The 23,078-nt window shown below is 41.7% G+C and overlaps 1 protein-coding gene across 5 annotated transcripts in view; it reads right to left on the bottom strand.

The window, feature by feature from the left end:
• Positions 1 to 23,078, bottom strand: part of szt2 (SZT2 subunit of KICSTOR complex) — a gene marked incomplete at its 3' end in the record, with an annotated part of 80,603 nt that overhangs the window by 19,499 nt on the left and 38,026 nt on the right. For 4 of the 5 annotated variants that reach the window (XM_084548702.1, XM_084548698.1, XM_084548700.1 and 1 more), the window contains 12 exons: positions 21,958 to 22,008; positions 19,688 to 19,861; positions 16,740 to 16,931; positions 12,773 to 12,972; positions 12,373 to 12,539; positions 11,441 to 11,538; positions 11,165 to 11,297; positions 10,116 to 10,246; positions 6,391 to 6,512; positions 5,594 to 5,779; positions 1,899 to 2,154; positions 1,711 to 1,790 (listed from right to left, as the gene is read on the bottom strand). In XM_084548702.1, coding sequence (XP_084404828.1) covers positions 1,711 to 1,790; positions 1,899 to 2,154; positions 5,594 to 5,779; positions 6,391 to 6,512; positions 10,116 to 10,246; positions 11,165 to 11,297; positions 11,441 to 11,538; positions 12,373 to 12,539; positions 12,773 to 12,972; positions 16,740 to 16,931; positions 19,688 to 19,861; positions 21,958 to 22,008 — 1,790 coding nt within the window. The remainder of the gene's footprint in view (positions 1 to 1,710; positions 1,791 to 1,898; positions 2,155 to 5,593; positions 5,780 to 6,390; positions 6,513 to 10,115; positions 10,247 to 11,164; positions 11,298 to 11,440; positions 11,539 to 12,372; positions 12,540 to 12,772; positions 12,973 to 16,739; positions 16,932 to 19,687; positions 19,862 to 21,957; positions 22,009 to 23,078) is intronic. The other variant, XM_084548699.1, reaches the window with a different exon arrangement.

Genomic DNA, 23,078 nt, shown 5'->3' with positions numbered 1-23,078 from the left:
AAAGGCACATGGCACCCCGCCTGGTGTTTGCCAAAAGGCACCCGAAGGACTCTCAGACAATGAGAAACAAAATGATCTGGTTTGAATACCAGGCTTCATGTTTGGAGGAAACCAGGCACCACTCATCACCAGGCCAATACCATCCCTACAGTGAAGCATGGTGGTGGCAGCAACATGTTGTGGGGACGTTTTTCAGCGGCAGGAACTGGGAGACTAGTCAGGATAGAGGGAAAGATGAATGCAGCAATGTACAGAGATATCCTCAATGAAAATCTGCTCCAGCATCTTTCAGCAGGACAACAATCCTAAGCACACAGCCAAGATATCAAAGGAGTGGCTTCAGGACAACTCTGTGAATGTCCTTGAGTGGCCCAGCCAGAGCCAAGACTTAAATCTGATTGAACATCTCTGGAGAGATCTGAAAATGGCTGTGCACTGATGCTTCCCATCCAACTTGAAGGACCTTTAGAGGTGCTGCAAAGAGGAATGGGCAAAACTGCCCAAAGATAGTGCCAAGCTTGTGGCACATATTCAAAAAGACTTGAGGCTGTAATTGCTGTCAAAGGTGCATCAACAAAGTACTGAGCAAAGGCTGTGAATACTTATGTATATGTGATTTCTTAGTTTTTTATTTTTAATAAATTTGCAAAAATCTCAAACAAAACTTTTTCCACGTTGTCATTACTATTCACAGTCACAAATAAAGTCTACAGATTTCTGTTTTGTAGCTTGTCACAGACCAAGATTTGTAAGTAAGTAAAGTTCACATCCAAATCTGAAGTTAATTTAACTCAGTCAGTGGCATAAAAATCCACCAAAAAACTAAAAGTCGGAGAACAAGATTGTGGGGCCTGGTGGACCCAGATCAGGGTGAAGACCTCCTCAGATTTGCTTGAGTTATAGTTTTGTGGAATACCAAATTCATAAATTGAATGCCACCACATAACCTCTCTTGAGATGTCACTGTATCAGACTGGAACCTTTTTAATTAACCCGGATATTCTTCCCTTTGAAAGGAGGCAATACAAAATGATTTCCCCCGACGAGTGAGCTGTAATTGTAGCTCCTCAAAGACATAAAGCAATGAGACACACTGTCCCCCCACCTACCATCCCCCAGGTTCTGTCGAGTCCAATTAGTTATATTTGCGATCCGGCCACTTTCACAGAGCAGGAATTTAATACTCTATTCACACTCCTCAGTGGTTAGATGCAATCTGTTATTTGATGATGCCTTTAATGTGTCCACTGTCTAAAATCATTTTGGAACTGAACCTTTCTGAACTAAGTTAGATTATTTGTGTACCATTTTTGTCAACTACAGATCCCAGATTCTTGAAACTTCATATGTACCAGTAGATGTGGTGGAAAAATAGCACATCACAAACAACAATTCATACACAATTAAAATAGCAAACTGAAGACTGTACATGTCTAAGTAACATCCACATTAATGCCAGGTCCATAAGTTTCCCAGCAGAACATTGAATTGTCACAAGATGGTCTATGTTATTCAGTTCTCCTGTCAGCGGTCATAATGTCGTGGCTGATTGATGTATGTTCTTACATAATTTATTTGCATTCAGATAAAGGACTAATAAGTCCTTGAAGTATGTCAGTTGCAGACTGAATATCCTTTCTGTGTGGTTGCAGATCCAAATCACACTGAACAGAAAAGCAAAGCAGCGTAACTTTGACTTGGTATACTTACCGAAATGGGCATGTTGGATTGTGCTGATCTCTGCTGCCAAGTCACAAACAGGTTCTCTATCTTCATCTGTTTCTCCAGTTCTGGCAGCACAAAACAAAAAGCCATTACCACTCTCTGTCCATCCAGTGGGAAATTTAATGAGCTCACTGGACAAAAGTGATACGGTCATTATTAGTGGTACTATTAACCTCTCCGCTCAGCAGCTTTGATCTCCAAGAGCTGACCACCATGGCGGCCAACGACATCCCCCTCCATCAACGGCCTGATGGTGCAAACGTCCCTCAGAGCCTCGTCGAAGGGAAGCAGCTCAGACGGAAAGTGGAGAGGAGCAAGACTGCGGCCGGAGGTGCCCAGCCTACCCTGCTCTTTACTGGGCAGAGGAGGAACGGCACTACGTAGCAACGCATCCGGCTCCATGGAGGGACCAAGGAATGGGTTGGGATCCTGGAAAACAAAGCAAACAATCAGTGACTGATTTGGCAAACAAGCAATGGACTGACATTATGTATGCATTCAATCTATAGTGATCAAAGCATAATGGTTTTCATGGTCAACTTTAACAGATATGCACAATGTATATGGTCCAGTCACCACACTGTGAATTATTTTGCTTAGTATAATTATTATTGGAAAGAGGCCTTTTGTGTGCCCAGTGTTTGCTGAGTGGAACTTTAAGGGGAGTTTGTTCAGCAGAGTAGCTCCAGGCTCAGATGCCCCAGTGTGGCAGTGCTGGCTACCCCATGCCCACAGGCTGGAGAGTCAAACTGTGCACTGGTACTCCCTCTGCTTCTCATCAGGACCCTGACAGATGAAGCTCTGTTCAGGCAAATTTTCTGCTGCTCTGACTCTGCCTTCTGTCCGCACTCATTAGTAATGCAGTGATGAAGAGCGAGGCCATCGGAGGGAAAAGGAAAAGTTTGGTTCTTTCTATTCTTTCAGCTTGTTTTGTTATTGGCCATGGGGGTAAGGCTAAAAGGGCATTCGGGGCCCTTTCTCTGTTGCTTTATGTGTCTCTAATAAATCCCTACTTCAGTGTGTTCTTCTCACACCAGAACAACACTGCGTGTCATTTTGCTGTGTCTTCAAATAAATTGCACTGCATGCTGTATGTAAAATAGGGGCTAGAAATAAGGAATTTAGGAATATGTACTAATTATACATCATGTTTTACTACAGCCTATATATGAAGCAAAACAGCAGGTATGTGTGGCTATACCTGAACAGCGTGGACACCAAGTATCTCTGTTCGTATCAGTTAATATGGTACATTCGAGGTTAATGTTTAGTTGTCAAGTGACTTCAAACCACCTGACACACAGTGTTTCCATTGCCCCTTTCTGAGGCCCTCCAAATATTCTTTCCAATATGTGCTCAGTGCATAGAGGAAGCACATAAGCACAGGTAGTTTGCAACAAATTGTGACTCCTACTCAACAAGATCAGGCATAACAGAATATATCACAGATTACACATCTAAAAGTGTTTGTTTTCCTCACAATTATCTATGGTTTTTTGGTCTATTTTTGGTTAGGCTGCAGTGTTCTTCTGACTAGAAATAGCTAGAAATAGTCTATTACTTCCTGAAATAAGGAAAACCTGCAGTAATATGAATTTCAAAGGCGATGCAGAAAAAAAGACCGTTATTTAAATAGCAGTTTCTGATGGAAGGCTGTCACTCAGCTTTCTTGAGCTGTTGCAACTCAGCAGCTGTAGTATACTGTCACATATTGGCACCCCCCCCCATAAAAAAAAAAAGAAAACTGCAAAATCAATCAGTCGCTGTAGTGCTGGAGCCTCGCTGCTCCGCTGTCCTCTTACTCACCAGTGTGAGCGGTGAGGCTGATATGACAGCTGACTCATGATATGAGAAAGAAGGAAAGCAGGAGTAGGACTGTGAAAATAGACAGGATGTTAAAAATGCTCTGCACTTCTGCAACAGGCGGCACTGCACCGTGGAAACCTCCCCGTCCAGACCTCTCCGTGCCACAGCCGCTCGTGAATCATCCCAAAGGATAAATTGAAACAGAAGGGCTAAATCGGAGGTAGTTAAGCCTTTCATATGGGAAAACAAGGCCATTGATGTGAGGGGGGTTATATTACCCACATATCATGCAGACAATAGCATATACAGAGGGGTCATAAGGGGGTCATCGAGAAGAATAAAAATGCTTCGCTGCATTGCTGAGAAATCTTGTTTTGGTTCGGGGCTGCTGAGACCATCAGTTACATATTGATCCTCAACTCTATACTTAATACAGGGTTCCAGCAGTTTTGCTGAGCTACTCGAAAACAAAAGGCAAACTTTGATGGAGCTGCAGGTAATATGGAAGAAACTATAGTGACAGTCTCAGCGAAAATCCGATTAACATTCATGAGGTGGACACAGATGCCCCTTCAAATGAATGCAAATGGCCTGTGTCTGCTGGACAACTCTTTTGTTAAAACATTACTCATAACAACTTGCACTGTGTTGCAAGTTATCACGATCGTCTGATTTAATACACAAACACTAACGTTGGGTGAAAATCACCCGCACATGTACCTGTAGACAAAAACAGGGATTGAAGCGGGGGAACACTACGACCTTTGATAACATCAGTGAGCACCCTGAAGCCGTATTTGTGGTTGTAAATACTTAAATAGATACTGCCTCTGTAACCGAGTGCCGACACACCATTACTGAAATTCATAAACATTATTAAACGCATGTCTCCAACAGGCCAGCAGTGGAACAGGTAAAGACATCATCAAATTCCTCCCCAGGATACAACAGCTGTATAAAATCTGCCCCGGGACATGCTACCTTCTGTGACAGCGTTAAGTCCAGATGCTGCCCTGCCAGGCTGATTCCACCTGATCTAGCAGCCCCATTCTCCTCAACAGCTCCCCACCATATGCAAACGTACTGACTGAAACAGAAGGCACTATGATGTTTTTTTGTTTTTTTTTCTTTTTTAGATTTTATGTATCAGTGTGTCTGTAAAGGGATCCTGTGAGGGAGCAAATGTTGATTTTGGAAAACAGCAGCAATTTGCAGAACTGATACAGTGGTAGAAGCCTTATCTTTAATGTTTAACAGCTATATCGATGTGGTACACACACACAGCTGACTGGTAACTGACACACCGGCCTATCTCTCATCTGGGAGATCTACGACACCTTGTCATTATTGGAAACACGGAGTGCTGATACAGAGGAACACATTTCTGCTTTTGACACGGTTACTTACTGCCACCACATCTGGCTCCAAATGACATTTAAACAATTTCTTTCTATGATGCTGGACATATATAGCACTGAGTTAGTGATGTTAGTAATTTTAATTTCAGTATGGTTCAACTAAAATGTAAACGATGTAAGAGTGCACAGCTTAGATCTATTGGTTGATAGTATGTAGACATATTGGCAGAGTGATAAACATCTTGCCATGTCATAACAATAGAGAAGAACATCAGATACTGTAGCAACTATGCTCTCTTCTTACTTCCTGTTAAAAGGGAGTTCTTCCCTCGCCACCGTCGTCTTCGTGCTTGCTCTGGGGGTTTTAGAATGGGTGCTCTAAAGCGCCTTGAGACAATTTGTATTGTTATTGAAGCTATATAAATACAATTGAACTGCATTATTACATCTTAGTAGAGACAAGATCTCACAATGGTCACTTCATATACGCAACTAGAAGTCTTCAGCTAGAATTAACTTTCACACTTACATTTATTACCCAGTGAGTCAATGCAGTGTGGTAATACCGTGTTATATTACATTATGATGTGCTTTAAGGACATCTTAAGTTTAATGCCAGCCTCCACTCAGGCTTATTCTAACATTAGCCTAGTCTCTCTCTCAGTTGGAGTGTTTACTAAGCTATATAATATTATTAAATGTACCTGCTTGGAGTCCATTTCGTGGATGGGTGCATCAGAGAAGCAGTAGTGATGGAAGAGGCCCATCTTCTGGTTGAACAGGCAGTGCACAACGTGAGCCCTCGCGTTCTGCCATTTAACAAGGCGGATCAGCTCGCGATTCAGAGAGGCGCCAAGGTCCACTGACCAGTTGTAGCTGTAGAGAGTCACCTACGGAAATCAGGGTTACACTGTTAGATGGCACTTTATTTTATTTTCCATTTTTACTTTGATTTATATCAGTTAGGTTAATTTTTATGTGATTCCCTACTTCATTCCCATAATGGCAATAATGCAAAATGTAAGGCAAGCACAGGAGTATTAAAGACACTATTTATGAGAAGGTACCTTATTGCTAATTCTTTACAACTGATCTACATACACTACAAAATACAAGATAGTCTTAAATTTCCACTGAAAGTTTGTGTTTGTAAAAAGCACCAATGTTGCTACATTGGACCATTTGGCTGTTAATTGCTTGTTAAGAGATTTGACTTGTGAGTTACAGACTATCGAGTAAACATCTGCTTTCCCCAAATTTACATCAGTATAAGCAGTTTACAGTCGTATAACACTTTAGGTAAGTAAGACTGTTTTAATGTGGTGAACTAACAATCAAATGGACAAAAGACCGGTGAGGTGGGACGCACTTGTGCAATTGACAAAGCTATAATTCAGCGGTCAGAGAGGTATCCACAGCACAGTGCAAAAAGGACCTTTTCATGTTCTTTGTTTGGCCTAAGGGATATTTACAATAAGGAGGCTTCCATACGTCAAGTCACCTTTTTGTCCAGGATGCTGATGAAGAGGAACCTTTGGCGCGGAGCCAGTCCTGCCCCGGCCTGGCTGGGACTGATCAAATCACTCTGCTCCAGAGCCTCGAAGCGCTGGAAGCCCTTATGAGCTGGACAGAACACAGAGAAACTCAGTGAAACGGCAAAGCAATGTGATTCAAAGCCAGGCAACACGCCGTGGCAAGCCCTTTAACAAAGTCCCCCTACTCACTGTCAGGACATTCTTTCTTCTGTTCTTTACCAGATTGTAGGATGACAGTTAATAGACAGTACTCTCTACCATGATTCTGAAATTAATGTTGGTATGCAGTTCATTTTTATCTCCACTGCACAGTAGGTCTTTGTTGGTCATAAAGGCACTGGATTACCCAGGGTTTTGACAGAACATCTTATGTTGCAGGAGATTTATTGAGACTATTCAGACTAACCATCTACTCTATATGTTGATGTCATTATATCTTAGCAGGAAAGAAGCAGAAACGGGTGAATATTATTGCCACTGTAGGTCCATTAGAATTTTAGCCTCAAGGTCTGTTTTTACTCTTAAACTAACAGTACAAAAGGTATTTTTCCTGCATCCATCTGACTGCAAATTACTGTGTGATGTGTCTGGTGTGTAGGCAGAGCTCCATACATAAATGCTTTTAGGGTTTTACATAGTTATAAGTTAACTTAATGAATAATTGAGCAAAAGTTGAAACATTTAGATTGTAACTCGGCTTGATTAAGCTGCAGTTGAGAGAATTTTGAATGCCCTGTTTTATAATCAAATCTTTTAGTCAGATCTAGAAGACCCAAGTCAAATCTGTGTTCATTTAATTTAATTTTTGGCATGAAAAAGGAAAATCTTAACCGTCAGACTCCCTAAACAGACACAATCAAAGGATCTTCCTGCCACGTAAAACTCAACAAATCTAACTGCACCGCTTCAGAGTGGAGATTGTTTCATTTAGAAATTAGCTTTGGCTGAATGCAGACAAAAGCCAAAAGATAATTTTATTCTGTCATCAAGTTACATCGTAAATTACGTATCAGTTCCAGCTAAAGATGAGAGAATGTACCGTGCATAGGCAAATCCTAAGCCAGCCTCAGAGGTACAGCAGTACTGTCAATCACTCTTATGGCCAAAGAGTTATTCACATTCACACACTCTAATTTGCACTTGCACCGCAGACTCGTGATTGATGTCTTGCAGTGTGCTATAGTCAGAGGAAAGTCAGGGGTCCTTGTAACTAGTGGTCTGCTTTAATTCACTCAACGTATTTTTGTGCCTTGCAATTTGATACAAAAAATAGAATCCATTGTTTTTTGGCTAATGCAAAGATGTAAAGCATTTACAGTCCATCTGGAAAATATTCACAGCGCATAACATTTTGCCATGTTACAGCTTTATCCCAATGGATTCAGTTTGTTTTTCCCCCCAAAATTCTACACACAACACCCCATAATTACAATGTGAAAAAAAAAGGTCCCACAGTTGACAGTGCATGTCCAAAGAGCACAAACCAAGCATGAAATCAAAGGAATTGTCTGTAGACCTTGTCTTGAGGCATAAATCTTGGGAAGGGTACATAAAGATTTCTTCTGCTTAAAAGGTCCCAATGATGCCCGTATGTTAGAGTGGCCGGAAAGAAGCCACTCCTTATTAAAAGGCACATGGAAGCCCACCTGGAGTTTGCCAAAAGGCACCTGAAATACTCTCAGACCATGAGAAACAAAATTATCTGGTTTGATGAGACAAAGACTGAACTCTTGGCGTGAATACCAGGCTTCATGTTTGGAAGAAACCAGGCACCGCTCATCACCAGGCTAACACCATTCCTACAGTGAAGCATGGTGGTGGCATTATCATGTTGTAGGGATGTTTGTGCGGAAGGAACTGGGAGACTAGTCAGGATAGAGGGAAAGATGTATGCAGCAATGTACAGTGACATCCTGGATGAAAGCCTGCTCCAGAGAGCCCTTGACCTCAGACTGGGGCGACGGTTCATCTTTCAGCAGGACAATGACCCTAAGGACACAGCCAAGATATCAAAGGAGTGGCTTCAGGACAACTCTGTGAATGTCAGTGGCCCAGCCAGAGCAAAGACTTGAATCTGATTGAACATCTCTGGAGAAATCTGAATATGGCTGTGCACCGACGCTTCCCATCCAACCTGAAGGAGCTTGAGAGATGCTGCAAAGAGGAATGGGCAAAACTGCCCAAAGATCGGTGTGCCAAGCTTGTGGCATCATATTAAAAAAGATCTGAGGCTGTAATTGCATTCTGTAGGTGCATCAACAAAGTATTGAGCAAACGCTGTGAATGCTTGTGATTTCTTAGTTTTTCATTTTTAATAAATTTGCAAAATTCTCAAAAAAAATAAAGTTCATGTTGTCATTATGGGGAGTTGTGTGTAGAATTTTGTGGAAAAAATGAATTGAATCCATTTTGGAATAAGGCTGTAACATAACAAAATGTGAAAAGGTGAAGCACTGTGAATACTTTCCAGAATCACTGTATAATGACTATACTTGCATTTTGTCTAATTTTATACTATTGTCTTTAACTAACAGACAAACTTAGAGAAAATAAACAGATACATTAAATCACTACATGTATATGAAATGCAGAAATTTACAGCATCCCATCAGCTCGTGTGCTGCTGTTAAGCTGAGAGGTATAACTTACGTGTGAACCTATTTAGCACTGGGCTGTTTTCTTCATCTGAACTGTCTTCTGCAGGCAAACAGAGATGACACAAACAGCAAGGCGGCATGGACAGTGAAACACAGCTCGACACAAACCGAAGTAAGCAAACACTTGCAAAATAACACAGACATGTTAGACGGCTGCTAGCGTGGACAGAGAAACACAGAATCAAAGAGTGGCAGCAGCAGCAGCAAGGAGGGCATGTTGAAAGCATCGACATAAAACATTCATGCTTGGAATTTTTTTCCTCTACGCTACATGAGGTTAAAATAAGTGTTAGCAACATGCTGCAGAGAAAGGTTTATTCAGGCCTTTGCACACTGTCATACACTATCACTAATCTAAGAAAGCACTTTTTATCATCAACATTTATTGTAGCAGTTTCTCTGAAGATCTCTTGTTCGCCACTTCTACACTTAGACTTCAAGTTCACTATGAATCAATTTCATATTATATACTATCAGTACTGAACCACTCAATATTCTGATAGTAGAACAGTGAAGTGCATTGTAACAAGTGCAAGTGTTTCAAAGGGTGATTTGCTGAGGACCTTCCTTCATTTTGACTGACGTTTTAATAACATGATATTGTTGTTTTTTACAATTCACACTTGTAAATTGGCATTTATTTAATTCTGCGTTTGGTTGGTTTGAGTTAGTTTAGTTTAGTTTTGTGTAAATTTTAAATTAAAATTTTAACATTGTAATGATGAGCAGAACACAGTGGAGACTAATATATACAAGCATGTAGATTCTCAGTCACCATGAATGATATCTAAAGATTAATTTATTCAAAAATCCATTTGCTGTTGGAGTCACCTCTCAATATGACTTATTTTTAAACTACAACAAACTACATGTAAGTACAAAATGGACAAAAACAACTAAAACACTATGTTGCATTATTGACTGACGACCATTCATTGAGATGTGTTGTGCATACTGTACAGTATAGTAAGCAGTGCAGAGGATGAACACTGCGGCAGTAAGTGACTGCTGTGAATAGCAGTTTTAACCGTTACCTTGTTCTGTGCTGCAGTGCCACTGATGAAAGTTGCGGCCAATGAGAATGAAGCTCCTTCTGGTGTTTGGAGGCTGGCTGAGGTTCTGGAGAATAGGGAACGGTACAAATTTGTCTCCCGACCGGGGGCAGCTACAGAAGGTTTAGGAAACAGAGAATGACAGCAAGATGTGTAAGAGTACTTTAGCAGTGCAGCTTAGTTAAATATTAGTTAAAATTTTCTCTTGATGTGAAATGTCCCATTTTGTCAACATTGCAGAGCCTAATTTGTGTTGATAGTCTGTTGAGGACTAGAGATGGAGATCTCTTACCAACCAACAAGAAGGAGCTACCACCTAATGCCTCAGTGGCTTCCCACAAGGTGGTCACTCATGTACTTTATCCCCTTAACATATACAAACCAAACCAATGTGGTATTGGCACAAAGAGAGAAAGTAAACACTGCCTTTTTTACAGTGTTTAATCAGCAAGCTGCTAAACATTAACTTGTAAGAATTGCCACACCAACAGTCAAAAGTGAGAATGTAGCAAAATTCATTTGTTCCCAGCAGGGATGTGAAAAAAAAAAAAAAAAAAGTAATTTGAAGTTTTACCATTTAAAACTGTTCAGATTTCAGTGGAGGCGTACAAACTGTTTGAAGAGTCAGATGGCTGAATGCAGCTGAAATTTCATTTGATGAATAAGTGCTGAAAGCAGGTGAAATATCAGCTGAAGAGTAAGCGGTGAAAGAAGAATCAGCAACGAAAGCTGTTGAAATGTAATTTGAATTGAAGCAGCAATCAACATTTCAGCTGAAGCCGAAGTGCCTGAGTTGGAGTCTGTGTGTAAGACTTAGGATTGTGAGTGTGTAAGCAGAGAAATGTCAGGTTCAAAACACCTGAAATCTTTACAACAAGAAAAAGTACTTTCAAATCATTATGCCGCAGTCACTGAAATTGCTATGATTCTCAGCTAGATAAACACTTGCAATTCTGAATGCGTAATGTGTCGCTGCAAATCGGAAAAGAGATGGTTGATAATGGAATTCAAAAGCAGAATGAACAACTCACCAGGTCTTCTCAAATGCCTTCACTGCAGTATCATTGGCCAGAGAACTGACCAAATTGACAATCTCTGCCAAGATGGAAGGCAGCAAGAAGTGTGAAGCAATTTCAGCGACGCACTGCTGAATGGAGGGACAGCCTGTTCACGAGCAGCCCGGTTACAAGGGAACAAACAGAGATACAGGGAGTAAGAGGTACGTCTATAATCTAGGATGGTAAAACCAGCCTTGTTAGAATTCAAACTTATCTCTTATGGTGACAGAAATAGGGGAAGAAATTTACCAAGTTTAGCCATGAAAGTGATCCATGGCTGGCAGGCAGCCTGGTAGACAGGGTGCAGGGTGCCTGAATCTCCTTCCTCCAGCTGAGACACCTGCCTCCTGCACAAACAAAAAACTCCCACGTTGCATAAGAAGACATTTTTACGGGTCTCACAGCAGTAAAAAGCCAGAGCTGTGGGGGATTTTAAAGCTTGTTGTGTGCCGTCAATAACAGTGATTTCTTTGTCAGGTGATGAGATTTCTAGCTTTTGCAACTCAATATTTAAGATATTTAACAGCTGCAATAGCGTGGCTGGTACTGTAATTACTTTGAGAGCTTGTGTATGTCATCACATTCACACCGATCAGGCATAACATTATGCGTAATATTGTGTAGGTCTCCCTTGTGGCCCCAAAACAGTTCAGACTCATCAGAGAATGGATATGGGCCTTCTGAGGGTGTCCTGTGGTGTCTGGCAACAGAATGTTGTTAGTGGGGGCCTTTGGGCCCTATGGGTTGAGGGGAGGGGCCCCTGTGGATCATCCCACAGATAGTTGATCAGTTTGGGATCTAGTGAATTTGGAGGCCAGGTCAACACCTTGTGCTGTTTTTCATGTTTTTTCAGTGAACGTTTTTGTGTGTGTGTCTGGGTGGGGTGTCTGGTACATGTCTAAGTAACATCCACATGAATGCCAGGTCCAAATGTTTCCCAGCAGAACACTGTACTGTCACAGATGGTCAGTGTTATTTCCTTCTCCTGTCAGTGGCCATAATGATTCACAACTATTCAGATGTAACACTTTTTTAACCACAACCTGCACTAATGGATTTTCATGAGTTGACTGAGTATATGCAGATTTTATTTATGACACGACCCTTTAGGGTTTAAATCTAACTGTAACAGCCTGATGTTCGACTTCAAGAGCTGACTGAAGTTTTCATCTCTACCCCACCTCTGGGCCTGCTCCAGCTCCACGGCTGTAGCCTTCTCCTGGCTCCACTGCTGCTTTACATTCTCCGTCTTGTGTCTTCGTCGCGCTGCTCTGCCCTCCTCTCCTTTTTCTTGAACAATGTCGTCGGTTGTCTTGGGGGTTCCGAGCTCTGTTGAGTCTGGCTTGCTCTGATGGATGGAAAGGACACACATTTACTCTGCTCACTAATGCATCATAAAAGGTCTGTGCTGACTAATAAACAATTGCTATCAAACTATTATCGATGAACAGAAATTATGAGAAATCCGCAGCAATTGGTTTTAGTTTAAAGAATTATTTGTATTAAAAATGCTGAGGCAGTAACTAGATTACACATAGGAGATTTTCTCAATAAAAAGCTCCAACTTTTGGAAGAACTGACCAGAATGTCCCAGAAGCTCCTGCGGGTGCTTCTGCCGGTGGGTGTGGTGGACTCGGGCGTGCTGGTCCCTGTCACAGGGGTGCCCCCTACAGTTTGGATTAAGGTGATCGGAGAAGGACTGGATTTAAAGACCCGAGAGCCACTCCGCTGCCTTGGGCTGTCCTTCACTTCTTTCACCTCAGGCACAGGATTCAGCAGTCCTGAGGACACGTTTACAACAGTGATTTATATTTAAGTGAATTGAAAATGTAACCTCATCAAGCAGCCACAGACATATTTTGGAAATTATTGAGCTGAGCTTGTCTGTTATTTATCATAGTTTTTATAGTGCAAACCAAACCAGGAACTAATATCACAGTGCACCGATGACCTGCCCCCGTTGACTAGACTCACCAGCGTTTTCGTTTGATTAATACTGCGCTCTGCTCTACCTCCAAGATCATACACTGTACTTATTTATTTATTTCCTTATTTCTCACGATCCCACGGGACTGCTTCATAGAGCAGTTGCCGTGGCAACTTGTAGTCATCATGATGTCACATCCTGTTTCTACAGCGTCAAATAACTAAAACAAAACTAAAACAAAACTTATCAGAACAATGGAGAGTTGAATATGCATTAGCAGCATTATATTAACTACCTAAAAAGTATTAAACAACAACAAAAAAAATGATTTGATGTGTACTTTTTAATTGTTAATTGTGTTGTACATAAATATGCTCTCCCTCCATCAGTTACAAGGGAATGTTAGATTATACAGTGTACCTATTTTTTATTTTTTTTTTACTGTCCCATCCACTAACATGGAGGAGGTGGACCTTATGAGCTATACTGCACCCAGTCACCAGGGGGAGCTCTACTTGCTTCGGCCTCACTTTTGAGGAGCTTGTCTGTAGTCCATCTTTATTTACAGTCTATGGTTTGAATGGTTGTCAGAAACTGTTCTAGATCCAGCACCATCACTAGTATTGCTCGTTAAGCCACTTTCACAATGGTTTCACTTTTCAGACCCAGTGGCGACATCAATGTTGTACTCACACACAACATTCTTCAAGTTTTCACTTATTTTGTGTCCTGTAAACATGCTAACATTATGTCCTTGCAGTCTTCATCATAGTTGCTCAGTTTAAATTGGGCAAATTAATTGGTGAAACAAGATGTCAGTGTAGGGGGGACGTAAATATATTTGATATGTTTTCACTGTGTACTGTAGATGGCTGCATATTTGTCAGATATGAACATTCCTGTGGTTATTTCAGTAGCAGCACCACACATAGTCCTAATCAACGGGGTTTAGTTGCAGGACACCCATGAGGTTCCTGAGGTGGCTCTGTATCATGTTTCACCATGCTTCAGCCTCGTATAATCCAACTTGCAGCTCTCTATGCTGGCATTAGATTTCACAAGGGCCCTCCCTCACCACTTCATAATCACACTACGAGTTCCATAGCGGGGTTATGGATATCTTGAGACCGTTAACAAAGTCTGATTAAAGTTAATGCAAATGTAATTACCACTGTGCACACATTTAGATGGCATTTGAGACCTGATTAACTGACTTTTTTCATAATTCCCTTGAAAGATGTAAATTAATTTTTTTTCTGGATCAGTACTCTCCCTGTGGGCCCACCATCTGCAGGAGGACCATGAAGCGTCCGGTGCAGTGTGGATTGGACAGCAAGGGTTGCTTCCCTGCGCCTTCGGGTTGGGGAACAGGTCCTTAATGTTGCCTATGCTTATGCACTGAACAGCAGTTCAGAGTACCTGCCCTATTTGGAGACCCTAGGACGGATGCTGGACTGTGCCCCGAATAGGGACTCCATTGTCCTGCTGTGGGACTTCAACTCTCACATGGGAAATGACAGCGTGACCTGGAGGGGCGTAACTGGGGGGAACAGCCTGACTGATCTGTCCCCGAGTGGTGTTCAGTTATTGGACTTCTGTGTGAGCCGTAAGGTTGTTCATTGGTGCTCTTGTAACCATGACGGCCTAGGTCGTAGGTCGGTGATTGACTCTATAGTCATATCATCTGACCTGCGACCGTATGTTCTGGACACTCGGGTAAAGAGAGGAGCAACTGATCACCACCTGGTGGCGAGTTGGATCAGATGGCAGGGGAGGAAGTCGCGCAGACCTGGTAGACCCAGATGAATAGTGAGGGTCTGCTGGGAATGCTTGGAGGAAGAACCTGTCAAGATGGTCTTCAACTCCCACCTCCGGCAGAGCTTCAACCGCGTCCCGGGGGCATTGTTGAGGTTGCTGGTGCTGGCCGCGGCACTAATCCCCAAACCCGCTGGTGGACACCAGAGGTGAGGCTGAAGAAGGAGGCCTGCAGGGCATGGTTGGTCTGTGGGTCTCCGGAAGCAGCTGACCGGTACCGGATGGCTAGGCGGTCTGGGGTTGGACCATCAAATCTCTGGGGCAGAAGTCACCAAGGTATGTCTTAAGGCTATGGATGTTGAAGGGCTGTCCTGGTTGACACACCTGTGTAATATTGTGTTGGCATCGAGAGCAGTTCCCCTGGAGTGGCAGACCAGGGTGGTGGTCCCCATCTTACAGGGGGATCACACTCCTCAGCCTCCCCAGCAAGGTCTATACCAGAGTGCTGGAAAAGAGTGTCTGGTCGATGGTTGAACTTCAGATTGAGGAGGAACAATGCGGTTTCGTCCCGGACGTGGAACCATGGACCAGCTCTTCACCCTCGCTAGGGTGCTAGAGAGGAGATGGGAATTTCCACATTTTGTTTTTGTGGATTTGGAGAGGGCTTACGACCTTGTCCCAAGAGACATCCTGTGGGAGGTGTTCTGGGAGTATGGGGGGGGGGGTGGCCTCCTGCTAAGTGCCATTCAGTCCCTGTACCAAAGGAGTGCGAGTTTGGTCCGTGTAGCGGGTAGTAAGTCGGACGTGTTCCCGCTGAGGGCTAGACTCCACCAGGACTGCCCTTTGTCACCGGTTCTGTTCACAACTTTAATGGACAGAATTTTTAGGTGAGGCACGGTAGGGTAAGGTTTCGGGTTCTGCGATCGGAGGATCTGAGTTTCCTACCAACTGATTTTAATGAAACACGCAAACATTACAGTTTAGGATGTTAAAAAAATGATTTATAGTTTAGAGGCTTCCAAAAATCTAATAATTACCTTCATTTAATGAGGCCTGAACTCCTATATTTTTCAAGTTATTACTAAGATGTTTAAAGTAGGCTCTTCTACACAAGTCTCTGTGTAAAACCAAGCAGGTTATTCATCATCTGCTGTCTGCAGTGAGAATAGGAAAAAGTTTTCCAAACCTTGGTGGTTTAATATAGGACAGGGTGTTCTGTTTTATTGCAGCTGGCTACAGCTTAATGTCTGTTCACGCTGTAACTCAGACTACCAAAGATTATCGTTATATATACTACTCCTACTGTATATGCGACAGTAGATATTGTACATTTTTAGTGACAAGTAACACTGAGCAAAGTTAAGCGTCACTAAGTCACAAATCATGGTAATAGAATGCAGAACGTACTGGTTAAGTGAAATATTCAGTGACAATGTGTTAAATTGGTTTTTCAAGCATTACATTGATCCACAGTGGAATGTCTGCTTGTAATTACAGGCTTATGAAACTATTTTACAGCTACGTTGAATCACTTGCAGTTCAGGATGAATCCTGATCTGCTTTACTTCAGAAAATCCAAAGAAAAACCAGGACATTTAAAACACACAAAGGTTCTGCACCAGTGGAAGGGATGCAGCAGAATCACAATGACAACATTGTACAGACAGATGAAGTAAAGCAACATAACACACATCCAATCACTGTGACATCTGGATTTTATTTTTTATTTTCTGGTAAATGGCTGTTTAACAGCTGCCTTAGAACTGCGTGAAGCGGACAGCCCTCTCTCTCTTATGCGTGTGCATTGTTTTTATTGGCTGCTTGACAGTAGGTACAGTCTAAATAATCACTTTGTGATGAACTCACCTTTAGCTTCCTCCTTCTGAGCTTTGGTTGCTGGGCAGAGGATCCCCAGGCAAAGAGGATTTGGCAAGACTCTCAGCTCCATGACAACATCGCAAAGGGCATGGCGCAGCGCTCCCTGCAGTTTATCGCTCAGCTGTAAGGGGCTGACGTTGCCTTGTTCCCAGATATCAAAGCGCACGTACAACTGTGGCTCTGTAAGCAGACAAAAGCACAACTGGTGTGTTTTAGTGCCAGTGACTGCCAGACATTCAAATGAAAACGATGGTTAAAAGAAATTCTATCTATATGTGTATATACACTGATCAGGCAAAACATTATGACTCATCAGAGAATGGACATGGGCCTTCTGAGGGTGTCCTGTGGTGTCTGGCAACAGAATGTTGTTAGTGGGGGCCTTTGGGTCCTATGGGTTGAGGGGAGGGGCCTCTGTGGATCAGCTTGTTCCAGTGCATCCCACAGATACGTGACCAGGTTGGGATCTAGTGAATTTGGAGGCCAGGTCAACACCTTGTGCTGTTTTTCATGTTGTTCCTAAACCGTTTTTGTGTGTGTGCCTGTGTCAGGTTGCATCCTTGTCTAGGTGGGTGGAAGATTTCTAATGCACGGTTTGTGCTTCTGTGTCAATTTGATGTCATAGCTACAGCGACAGCCCAGACACTACGCAGACCCGAGCTCCGTAGCCTGATGTGCACCCCCCAGATATGTAACTACGCATAGCGACAACATAGACTGCAAGAGCTGTGATTGGTCCGCTTGGTAGTAGCGTGTTTCTGCTTTAGTATTTCCAGCTGCTTCCCCATCTCCACAATTTTCAATCAATTATTTTGGATCAATAAAGATGGAACAGTTGACTGAGGAGGTTCAGAGATGCAAACATTTGTATGACTCGTCTTTTGCGAAATTTCAGTCAAAGTTTCAGCCGCCATTGTTGAAAGAGGTGTAAGTAACATCAACACGAATGCCAGGTCCAAAAAATTCCCAGCAGAACACTGCATTGTCACAAAATGGTCAATGTTATTTATTCTCCTGTCAGTGGTCATAAAGTTGTAGCTGACCGAATGTATTAAGGCAGAATGTGGGTCATGCACAAGAGCGGTTTATGAGAAATGTAGTCTTAATATTGGGTCACCAGTGGTGTTAAGATGCCATTAATCACCTCCACCGTGGTGTCATTCCTTTCACAAGGATCACGATTATTCTGACTATAATGGATTTGTGTTTTAAGCAGCTCATGGGAATGCACACTTTAAATTTCTTAGCACATACAAGCACAAGCCAGTGATTGTCTCCATTTCCCTCTCACGCAGACCACTTCCACTCAACTTGTACGGGGGGAGATAAAAAAGTGACTGCGGCTCATCTTTAGAGGGGTGATGGAAATTAATATTTATGTTTGCGATAAGTGAGTACCGGGATGTTATGAGTGATTATTGCAGTCATTTTCTGTGACATGTCCCGAATGTGAACTCTCCCTGCCGTCTACACTATGATCCGACCAGCAAAAGTCCCACAACATTCCCGCTTAATATTTTAAACAACATTTAATTAAATTATGGTCAAATCAATATAAAATAATCAACTGAGTGACAAATGAATTACGATTTTCAGTGCACAGTTGTAATTAAACTAAAAATGAAACCCATCGTTGAGGACCGCTATCACTTAATGTCCCCAAAATCAGCTATTTATTGGTATTTCCTATTACACCAACAACAGAGTGTGACTAATACATTATAAACAATTGTTTTAATAAGGCCCAAAACCGAGATTTAATTTTGATTTACAGCCTTTTTTTTTGCCATGTCACAATGACAAATTTAGATTCCAGGATACTCTTCATTTTGAAGAATTGTTCATATTAACTGGGAAGATTTACTCATTCAGTTTTAGGGACAGTTAATATTTGGATTTTCAATTTAATAAGCAGTTTGTTACTCATTACACAGCTAGAGGTTTATGTCTGTAGTTAATGCATTTTGAAATGTGTGCAGTTTATACAACAAAATGACACCTCTGGTTTATTAAAACTATCATAGCGTTAACAAATCCAGTGCTGGTGAAGATTTCATTGTCGACTCATAGTCTTCATTGTTAAGACCAAATTAATTACTAATAACAGTGTGCATACGTCAGTACTTGCGGCTTCATTTTAAACCAACTTCCAAATCTACATGAATGCTTTGCATCGCTGAAGGTTGCTCTCGGAATACTTTTTATACAAGATGTGTGCATCTAGCAATTTCAAAGCGAAGCAAGGTAACAGAACAAGTCTGCCTTTAGTTTCGTCTCTCACGAGGACATTTCCCCCTGTAGTTCATTTTGAGCCTTTTTAAAATGCAATACAAATCATTAAGTGGAATAGAAGCAAGCTTTCTTCACTAAACTAGTTTGTTTTTTCTCCCGTGTCCCTGAGCCAATCCTCGTTTTCTGGTTTTGCTGGTTTCCATTTTAATTAATAGTGGAATGACGGCTCTAATTAAAAAACTCAAAGAGATCACCTTCGCTATTTTCTCGGCATGAGTTCAGTGAAGTTTACTTTATGAATAGATGTTCTTTTTAAGTAGGGAATATAAATAGAATTAATAGCTGAATTAATAATAACTAATTTTAATTACTGGACATTTTTGGATCTTTATTTTTGCTCAAGCTTCAGTTTTAAAGAGAACTGGTGCTTTCAGATCCCATTGACTCATGACCCCGTGTCATCAGTAAACTGAGCATGTTCATTATTAACTTGGAAACTGAATTAAGCTTTGTACTAAAGAACTAGGAATGTATAATGAAGTATTTTTTTCTTTAAGAGCACTTGCTTGCATCTTTTGCATTTCCCATTAGCCTGACCTTCTCTCTAACCCTGACCGCCCCTCAGGACCAGAATCAGTCACATCGACGCAGGCCAAATTAATTGCGGCTTGATTTAACTCGGCGAAAATGTGCCCGGTGTTTACCTGAACTGATGCCGACAGACTCCACTTTAACCACGCTGGTCAGCTCACTGAAATGCTCCGGAAGAAGGGGGGTGGTACAGTTGTCTGATCTCTGCAGTGCGGCACAGTCCTGAGCCGGAACCTGAAGGGGTCGACCCTGGGCATCCACAAATGAGAGGGCGATGCACGCAATACCTGAAATGACAGGGAATACGTTAAGCCTTAAAAACTTAGAGTTAATCACAAGTTTTCATTTCTACAACTTCCCCAATCAACATGAAAGGTAAATACTATTCTGTATAACTCAATATTATACTACAGTATATTGTTTTATAATGGTGTCCACTGCCATTTTTGTTCCTCAAAATATATAGCTGCCCTGTAGCGTCACTTGTGTGATACAGTATTACTGTGTTTGGCAAGGTTTAGCATTGACCAGGCTATTTTTGTTCGTATACCACATGTAAATATATGCCATGCATGAAGTGCTTTGAGCGTTTCAGGCAGGAAAGACGCAGAAGTCATCGCTGCTTTTCGGAAATACTATGTATTTTAACCATTTCATGTGTTCACAGACTGCACCATGGTTGCTTCAATATTATAATTTCACAAAAATAGTGTGTTACTGTAGAAACCTAAATGGCCACAGCTTATCCTTTCACACTGAGAAGGAAGGTGTACTACTATACATGTGATTCGAGGAAGCAAGAACATGTTCTTAATTACCTTAAGTGTTTAAACTCAACACTGGTCTGCAAACCACTGTATTGGTCCCTGTGGCAGCGTGAGGCAATTATTATACTCTGATATGTACACTTAGTATATCATTATTTTATTAAATATATCACTCTGTTCCCTTAATCGGAAGAAGCTAAATTTGGTTAAATCTCTTTTCTAATCCATTTTCATGACCAAACAACTATAACAACTGAAGCACTGCTGGGAAGCCCTGCACAGTATCCTCTGCTGTGAATTTGGAAAAAAAACAAACATCCAAAGTGGAGTAATATCATCACTATGCAATTGTCAGCAAAAGTGAAGCAGAGTTATGCTGAAAAGCTGACAACAAAAAGCAAAGCAATGGTGGGCAAGTAAATTCAGTTTTTCCGTGCTGTGGAGTCAGAAGCATGTGGAGGACATGATAAGTATTGCACTTTCTGGATTCCCTCCTTTTTTTAAGTCCCTATAAGCTGGAGGCTTCTGAGGGCTGACACAGCCACTGTAACAAGCGAGATGTCCTTAACAGAGGAGAAGTCATTCAGACTGTTCTCAGTTAAGTAGGTCCTTCAGTCTGCTACTAGTACAAATTGTCACATTCACAGGCCAGGCTGATTTTTCCAATTTTGACAGTAAACGCTTCATCAAATAGCAAAGAGGAGACCACACCAATTTGCTTGAGACGTGGTCTTGGAGTGGCGCAATATGGAAATGGTGGAAAATGTACAAACTGTGGCACTTACAAATGTGCAGGTGCTCAGAGAGGCTTCCAATAAATTGCTGGTGCCACAGCATCAAATGAGAATCTGCATCCTTAAAATTACCATTTTTTTTGCAAAGTGTTTGCAGGTGAGCATGTTCCATCCATCCCTGCAGCATTTGTTAACAGCTGCTTAACATGGCTGACCATGTCATCCTGGTGAATGAGGCTGAAGATGCAAAAGCTTTTAAGTGATAAAACGCTGACATTGATCAGGGGTTAATTTGACCCATTCCTATGGAGAATACAAACTGATGACTCAAAAAAGACTTGGCCAAAAAAACCTACATTAATTCTTAACTATTGCCCTGTCAATGACAAACTGGCCATCACATCCAAAAATAATATTTAAATTTGCATTAGGGTTTTCAAAGATAGTGGAATAAGAAGACATGGCATGAATAGGCTAGCTCAAAAAATTTCTGCCTCATGAGTTAAAATATTTGAAGCAAGGCATTCTACTTCCAGTGCACTTAAAATATTTACTGAGGTTGTGTTATGTTCTTTGAAGCAGATATCAGTGAGCTGAACAGCAGAAAAACCTGAGTAACATTACACGTCATGCACCTCCGACGTCCATGCCAAAACTAAAGGCAACTCAAAGATGAAGCTTCATAGTATTAATAGTAATAATACATTTACACTACATGCCAAGGGAAGCCTTAATAAAGGAGGTACAGCACTGCAAAGAAACGGCATGATGAAAAAACAGGCCAGCAGCAGAGCACAAAGGTAGGCCAGCAGCAAGGGTATCTGTCAACACGATGGCCGTGAAAGGTTTCCATAGCGGGCAGAAGATGACATGTGGTGGTACCTTTAAAGTGAGAAGGCGGGAAGAGTTGCTGAACCAGCTCCGACATGGTACCTGGGCCAAAAGAGACCCGGAGACCCGGAGAACTTCATTAGGGATGTACCAACACATCAGTTTATTCTTTTTTAATAATCCAAGTTAGGGGGTGGGAGTTAACAGGCACTGTTCCTTCATACCAAGAAGATCACAGGATCAGAACCTAACAGGGGATTTGATTTTGCAGGCAGCATGCATTTTGTTTTGTGAGTATTCCTGATGTCTTCATCTACTGCTCCCACCAGTTACCCACAGGAGATGACCTTCCCACAAAGTTGTCCTTAATTTTTGCCCAAAAAAGGAGCAAACTTAAAACCTCCCACCACAGACAATGGTATCTGGATTGGTGTCCCCTTTCTTGGATGTTAGAGCTTCACAATCCATAATTTTTTAAGTTTTTTTACCTGGCTGAAGAAAGTTTCTCTAAGCTCTAATAAATTCATAGTTTACAGAGTGGTCCTACAACAGGACTTTGGACATAATTAGACATCAGCTTCGAGTCATTACCAAAAACAAAAATCATTAATTAGCAGACAGGAAACACAGGTGAGAGTCTTGACACCTCTCCGTTAGACATAACACTACTTCAAGCTGTCTGACACAGAGTAATTTCCCACACCAAGCAGGGATCAGGTAATATCCTCATTTAAGCACCTTGTTCCACGGCTGCCTTAACTAATGAGACAGAGTCGGAGCTTCCCTGCACAGCAATTAAAAAGTGGTTAGATGGCAAGTCTAACAGGGCCAATGTTTAGAATTTGACAGGGTGCAGAGAAGTCATTTAAAAGGGAGAATAAATGTACACAGCTATGCATTTAAATGACCATTTAGCTTTTGACTTACAGAGAACTTTGATAGAACAGAGTGGTATGGGAACTGCTGTTAATCTTTGTTTTATTCTGTTTTTGCTGGGCACATGTGATTGTCCGCTATCGATGCATTAATCGTCTGGAAAATTTAACACTGGGAACTTATCACATGATGAAGAGTACAGTTAGCATATATGAAATATGACATGGAAATTACATGAGTAACAAAAATACATGGGTAGGGAAAGGTGGACTTCTTCATTTGGATAAAGTCACCCA

This window comes from Chelon labrosus (assembly GCF_963514085.1).
Source record: "Chelon labrosus genome assembly, chromosome: 7".
NCBI classification, from domain to species: Eukaryota; Metazoa; Chordata; class Actinopteri; order Mugiliformes; family Mugilidae; genus Chelon; species Chelon labrosus.
The sequence above is the reverse complement of the archived record's forward strand: the minus strand, read 5'-3'. Positions and strand labels throughout refer to the sequence as shown.